This window comes from Plectropomus leopardus, unplaced genomic scaffold (genome assembly GCF_008729295.1).
Source record: "Plectropomus leopardus isolate mb unplaced genomic scaffold, YSFRI_Pleo_2.0 unplaced_scaffold9570, whole genome shotgun sequence".
Lineage (NCBI taxonomy): Eukaryota > Metazoa > Chordata > Actinopteri > Perciformes > Serranidae > Plectropomus > Plectropomus leopardus.
In genome coordinates, this window is record NW_024704266.1 from 1 (window position 1) to 7,440 (window position 7,440).

A 7,440-nucleotide genomic window follows, 5' to 3' on the forward strand; every position below is an offset into this window, starting at 1 on the left:
TTTGTGATTGCACCCCATATTTTTCATTAATTTGATGATATACTGTTCTCTTGTTGCTGTACAGCCAAGAAAACCTTTGCAGTAAGCATCTCTGATGTGTCCTGATTTTTCAAATTATGTCCCCAAAGGAAAACTTTTTCAGCATCTGTATTATCTGATAAGATAAAGTTATCACTTTCAGTCTGTTCATCTCACTTCAATTCATTTTATTGCAGCGAATTGCATGTAGTGCTCTGAAAAAAAAAAAGATTTTATTTAGTTTAATTTGTGTAATGTTCTACAATTAAAAAATTATTACTTAGGGTCCGTGTATCTATATAATACTGCCAAGCAAAAATATCGCAATACTATGCCATAACAGTTTTTCCCCCACCCCTAATATTACCCAACTTTAAACATGACATAAAATTTGTTTGATGCTTTTAGGACCTGTAAGCTGAGCAACAGTAACTTCTCCATGGCTTCAGTGGACATCCTCTACATTGACATCACACGTCGCTGGTCAGGAACGATGCCTGATTCTAGAGAAGCAGGTAACACACGCATGCGCGTGCGCGCGCACACACACACACACACACACACACACACACACACACACACACACACACAGACACAAGAACATGCAAAAACAAGCCCCACAGAGAAACAACATGCAGAGGACAGAAAACTAGGTATCCTTGAGACTCGCAGCAAATAATGTGCTTGGAGATAATAGCTTGTCATTCTTTGTCAGATTCCCTCTGACACTGCGCTACCGTAATTGAAATGAGCTGAGATCACAATGTGACAGCGAAGAGACTATCCGACATGAATTATTCAGACATTGCACCTTGCGAGGAATGTTTGCGAGGCGAAGCGGATGGATGGAGATCACATGGCCCAGGATGGAAGGGTCTGTACAGAGGAGATTGTGAGCTGAATTTAGAATGAGCTCATACGTATTCAGGAAACTGAAGTGTCAGGGTATGTTATTTCTGCGTGTGCGCTTTGGAGGATTTGTGGGGAACCAAGCGGTGGCATAAAACCCTTATTAACAAATTATTTTTCATGTTTGTTTTAAATATTCAGCAAAGGTCTTTAACAGACACATGTAGGAATTTATTAAAAATCTTGCCCGTACAAGACTCTCCTGGTGATCTTGAACAATGTTGAGTATTCCATAGAAAATGACCTACCAGCTCTCACTACTGTAGGTCCATGGTATCTTGATTTTTTGTCAGTTCAGCTTTTTGCACAGTTCCTGTTCTAGGTCAAGGCTGCAATAAAAATATTACCTATGGGTGAAAATTCAGATCATGCTCTTGTTTTCTGATCAGTTTCTTATTTTTTATTTATTCTGTGACCTTCAGTCACTCTGCCCTTGGCAAGATTTAAAAAAAAAAAAAGATTACATGATAAAGTGATGACAACATTCCCTCTCATCATTTTTATCTTTCTAAAGCAGCAGTAGCTTGGTGGCGTATTGAACTGTTTATATCGCTTAATCGCTTAATATCGCTGTGTCTCCATATACAAGTACAGCCTTGGTTACATTTATCTGATTGACTGAAGTTGGCTAAATGGCTAATGGTTGATAGAAATAGGGAAGAGAAGGTGGAAGGTGGTCTATTGCACACAAAGTTTCTGTAAGTTAATAGTAACTTGGAACTCTACACTGCCCTGCAAAGGCAAAATGCAGTAAATACCCTAACACTCTTATTAAATCAATCAATCAGTTTTTTTTTTACACCAGCCAGCCAAACGTGTTATGTTGTGGTTTAGTTGTATTACATTTATGTAATGCCCTCTTAGGAAGGAATTGTTTATAGATTAAAAACCATGACCACTGATGTGACCTTTGACTGCAGAAATGCAGGTAATGTACTTTGCTGCCTTTGGATAGCCTTAAACAATGAAAATACTATTGCAAAGGCAAAGAGCAGTATCTACAAACAGAATGTGTTCATCTAACTTTCTTGTTGTGTTTCTAACTACAGTCTGATTGTTTTTAATATTTTTATTTGCAAGGAGTGAATATTGAAATTGCTCAATAGTCAACCTCTTCTCCTCTTCACTTGCTTCTGCTGGTGTATTTTTGAGTAGTTTCCTCATGTACTGCAAAAAAATCATGATAGATGAATGTGATTTTCTTTTAATATTTAGCCTAATTAACCTATTATTTTCGAATATTTAAATAGGTGCTATGTGCTGTTTGCTTCCATATAGCTTTAGTTAAACCCCATTGAAACACTCTACCTATTTGTGAAAAAAGAAAAAAAAAAAAAAAAACGATTGGGAAGATGGACTCTGGCAATTAAAAAGCAGATCATTATTCTTGACCTATTAAAAATGACAGATTAAAATGCCCTATTTTGGTAAATGTCCTGATTATTTAACTGAAAGCTATAATCATACACACAGTTGTATCCATGTTTTCATTAAGTTATCGCATGTAAGACTGACTTGGTATGACACTGACCTAAATATGAGTATCAATAAAGCTAACGCAATATTTTATCCTAATCATGTGATCTAATGTGGTCTTCAAGCTGAGGATAGTAAAAAGGTGGGTTTGACAGCTATTCTAAAACGGCTCCTCCTGTTGCTGCCGGCTGTGCTCGTCCATTTCCCTGATGAGGCGTACCTAACTTTAGCTACCTTTAGCTTGCCTATAAAGTTACCGGAGCCAGCTAACTTTTGAAGGATTGACCTTTTTCACTACAAATGGATAAGCTGCCTGAAATGTGAAGAGATGTCTGAATCAAGAAACATCATTGTGATTATAAGTCGGATTGTCAAAATGTTGTGGTGGATATTGCCCTCAAGGGAGCAGGTAGGCTAAAATGTCTGTCTATAATTTACTAGCAGCCAGCTAGCCAGTAACTTAGTAAGCTTACTGATTTTAAAGCTGTCAGTTTCCAGGCTGGGTGTTCATGTTTTTCTTTCTAACTTACCCTTCTCTGGATATTTGCATTTTAGTGTGAGGTTGTTTTGCTGCAGGATTGTGCCATATTGTTTTGTTGACCAGTAGGTTGTCTTGATGTTTCTGTTTTAGGGAGTGTTAATGAGCGAGACAAAGGGATTAGAATGCCCTTTGGGATAAGGCCACTAAGGCAGTCTGTTGAACCTGCTGTGTCAAAGCAAAAACAAAGCCAGAACGCAGTTACATCAGTTATTGCAGTTTGCCTCGGTATTAGCGTTGATTTTCCCTGAAACTGGACAAAATTGAACCAGGAGTCTGTCACCAGACAGAACAGACGTCACAGAGCCTATTTCGAGTCTTAACTCAATTTTGACCAAATGTGTAGTTACTGCACTTTGCCGTTGTAGGGCAGCACAGGTCCAACTCCTTCACTGGATGCAAAGCGAGAGCTTTATCACAATTGGCAGCCGCAGATGTGCAATTTGTCTCACGTGGGCCTTTTCCTGACCAGGGGCCATTGACTATACTGATAACAATGGCCTCTTTTAGTGTTCATTTTAATGATGGAAAAACAAAACAAAAATCCAAGCCTTTGAATACTGACTTGGACATTGATTACCATGGCAACAGTTGAAGCCTCAGCCCTAGCCTTCTAATGGAGAGTTAGATGAAAAGATTGATGCCACTCTCATGTTTGTCTGCAAAGTGTAAGGTGATGGCAAACAACCAGTTAGCTTAGCACATACAGTAGAAACAGGAGAAAAGGTTTGCTGGTCTCTGTCCAAACGTAAGAAAATGTTTTTCTGAGGCCTCACTTCAGCCACTTTCTGTTTTGCAGGCATGGGACTACAAGCATTTGTGGAAGCTTTTTTCTACCTGGCAGGTCGCAGGTTCAAATCCCTGTCGCTGAGGGAGCAAGTAGTGTCATTGCTGGAGCTGTGCGAGGCTCAGCTCGAGTCCCAGTCAGGCATGGAAGAGAGACGCTCAGTGAGCTGCAGCAGGGCGATGCCACGAGCCATCAAGACTCAGACGCTGGGCTTGGCCAACCCTCAGCTCAACTCTCCGGCTCCCCTACGAAGAGCATCCAGCCAGGACCACCGTCTGCATCAGAGACTCAAGCCTCGCACACTCAGGGCCAACGTGGAGAACTGACGACAGAGGGCTCCAACCAGGCATCCAACTCCAAAAACACTGCCTTTAGCCTTCTCCACAGGAGCAGGGGAATTAGGTGTCACTCTCTTTTCTGCGGCTCCCGTACGGGGAGGGGGGGTGATGGGAGCTGAGAGAAGGACTTGCTTGACCCCTGCTGGCAAACTTTCAGGAGAACTGTTCTCAGCCTGATTGCTTTTTCCTCAGAAGAGGAGGATGTCCGCAGGGGGGTTCGGGGAAGAAATAGAACACGGAATATGAGAAGTGCATTTCTTCCTCCCCTCCTGGTGTGGTCATATGAACAGTGTGGTCCCGTCAGAAGAAGACATGGCTGCTTTTAATATATGTACTGATTCTACAGGGCAGCTATTTGCTTCCCTTCAACTTTTTGTGACAACAGCTACACTGAAACTTTTCAGGGATAACATTAGATGCTTTGGCCTCACATTCAATGCAGTTACACAGAAATAAGCGAGTGTAAGGGAGTGTCCTTGGTGTGTATTATATTCTTGAATTTGCACAACTATTAAATTTGCACAGACATGGATGTGAGGGGTGACTGGGCATATTGTGTATGTTTGAGTGCGAGTGTGTGTGCACTGTACCGTGTTTATTTGTGTTTAGCTCAATGGTGAAAGCCTATTTGCAGCCAGTGGCTCAGCTGTGCGTCCCAAGCCCATTAGTGATGAGTTAAGTGAATAAGTATTCAAAGGGAAAAGGCCACGCCGCCATTTATCCTCTTTCAGTTCAGCAGCTATTCCAGTCAGGCAGCCCTCAGACCTCCGGCGAACACAATTTTAGGATGATTACTCTGTAGCCACACAACTGCCATTTTGAATTAATTATTACTGAAGTAATTGCATGGCACACAATTTCACATTTCGTTCAGACGCATTGTTTCTTAAATGTGATTCAGATAGTTTTTGTTGTAGAACCTCATCCAATGTGTGATGTGGCAACACACAAAATGCCACTGGTGGATGCCAACTAGAAAAACTGTAGATTGTCGCTCTTATTTCAAATTATTTACACTGCAGTACAGCTGAACAATAATATTTGAATTGTCTGTTTGCATCTTTTACACCAAAATTATTACGGAATTCGTCACATTCAAGAACGGAGTGTGAATTGTTACACAAAAGAACAATCAAACTTATTACTTTCACTGCTGTGATGTGGGCAGCTGTTTAACAGACATTTCTGCTATTGGTACTAAAGTACTAACATATATGAGGTTAGATTTATGAGGTTATTTATAGTGATCTGTCAACAGAGTGAAATGTATAAGCATTGCATAATAAATAAAATTGTTTTTTTCCTTTAAACTGAAGATGCGTATTGGCGTGACCATTTTTATTTGGTATTATCCAGATTTTTATTGATTTTTTTTTATTTAAGGGAAAGTTTACCCCCCAAATCAAAAATGTATATGATTACTCTTACATGCAGTGCTGTTTATCAATCTTGACTGCTTTGGTTTGAGTTGCAGAGTGTTGGAGATATCGGCCGTAGAGATGACTGCCTTCTCTCCAATATAATTGAACTGAATGGCACTCAGCTTGTTGTGCTAAAAAAAGCACCGACTGCAGAGGAAACTGAGGGTGATGGAAAGGAGGCTCCGCAGATACCCGTGTTCCACGCGCCACAGCCCTTTCTCGTGCCCTCTCCAGCAGACGCCAGGCCTTCAGCACTGACAATTGAAGCGGCGCTTTGTTGGTGTTGTTTTCTTAAAGAGTGTCAAAAGTCTTTCTTTCTTTCTTTTGCATATGGTATCTATTGTGTTCTCACTAAATATGTTTATTAAGAAGAAAATGCAAAGGTTGAATGTGCATGTTGCCGTAAGACCTGTAAGTAATTGTGTTTTTCTTTTTTATTTAGGTTATTTGTTTCACCAAATGCTGACAAGTTCTAAACTGCAGTACAGGTAGGACAGTAATGTATATTTTTGATTTTGGGATGTGGATTTCTTTCTTTCTTTCTTCTTTTTTTAGCAATGGTATCTATCATGTTCTTACTCACCAAATATGTTTGAGCAAATCATGCAAAAACTGAGTGTGCATCTTGCTGTAAATATACTATAAGACCTATAAGTACATACTATACCATGTCCCCTATGGGCTCATTAAATGATAGTACTAGTCACATCATTAGGGAATGATATGCCATTAATAGCAGCACTGCTGGCAGTTTGTGCTATTTACATCTGTCTTGAATAAGACTGATAGATGAGCCCAAAATATCTCCTTTTTTATTTGTATGTTCTAAAACCTTAGATATGTTCCATAGCGCAACCATCTGCCAATATTTTTTCGACCTTCTGTTGGGGAAGCTGGCAGTGCCAGCTGAAGCTGTAGTTCTGGTGCTTTTAGTCTTAAGAGTTTTTGTTTTTTCTGCCCAGAAGTTCAGCAACTGAGCAGCTCCTCACCAGTCAGAGAGATATATACTTAGCTTCCATTGATATGTTGTGCAAGTGTGCACATGGCAGATATATGAAACACCTGAACTTAACCAATAAGACACAAAAATACTTTATGTGTAGGTTTTTTTGGACAATTAGTATATACATTATTTTTATTGTAACCTATTTCACAATTCCATCTACATGCCATGCTGCATTTATGAACAAAATTATGACAGATTCCATAATAAAGAAAGGACCTCTTGTTCTATTATTTTATACAAATAAGACTAAAAGTATTAAAACTGTTGTTGTTGTGCTTTAGCCCTAGTCTTGAAGGGCTGCTGCCACCAGGTGTCACTGTGACAGGTGAGATTAAGGCCCCAAACCTTTACATTTTTTTAGCTCAAAATGAAAAGCCTCAAAGCTAAATACGGCTTCACCAACCCATCCCTATTGTATGAACGAAGACAGAAAAGTTGGACATCAATTAAGTTTACAGTTTGGCAATGTTTTAAAAAATTTGACTTTGACAAACTATGGTATGACATTTTTATGCAATTTTGGAAGGCATGTGACTTTTTTAATCAATGTTCAATGAGATACAAATGGCCAAAAATCACGTACTATAGTATGGCAAAAATCTCAAAGTTTGACATATCCTAAAAATATCTGGAAACTGCTTATTATAGCTCATATACACGCGCCATAGCGTTGCATATTGAAAACGGGCCAAAAAAGGGCCAAAAAGTGATAATTTAGCATGTTGAAAAAATGGCGAAAAATCGCACACTATAGTATGGCAAAAATCTCAAATTTTGACATGTCCCAAAAATGGCTGGAAACTGCTTATTATAGCTCATATAAACGTGCCATAGCGTAGCATGTTGAAAACAGGACCAAAAAAAGCCCCAAAAGTGATAATTTAGCATGTTGAAAAAATAGCGAAAAATCGCATACTATAGTATGGCAAAAATCTCAAATTTTGACA

General features: G+C 39.4%; 1 protein-coding gene across 1 annotated transcript; it reads left to right on the forward strand.

Moving 5' to 3' along the window:
• Positions 1-467: 467 nt before the first annotated feature.
• LOC121940850 (tubulin polyglutamylase TTLL11-like) lies at positions 468-5,333 on the forward strand. The gene is made up of 2 exons (XM_042483535.1): positions 468-533; positions 3,741-5,333. The coding sequence occupies exons 1-2, from the start codon at positions 512-514 to the stop codon at positions 4,052-4,054; spliced, it is 336 nt and encodes a 111-aa protein (XP_042339469.1). The 5' UTR covers positions 468-511; the 3' UTR covers positions 4,055-5,333.
• The last annotated feature ends 2,107 nt before the right edge of the window (positions 5,334-7,440 follow it).

What these genes read in the sequence shown, in the direction of transcription:
- LOC121940850 (XM_042483535.1), top strand. Translation starts at nt 512, where the DNA reads ATGCCTGATTCTAGAGAAGCAG. An exon ending in GCCTGATTCTAGAGAAGCAG is followed by an intron (nt 534 to 3,740) that starts GTAACACACGCA and finishes TCTGTTTTGCAG; the next exon opens with GCATGGGACTACAAGCATTT.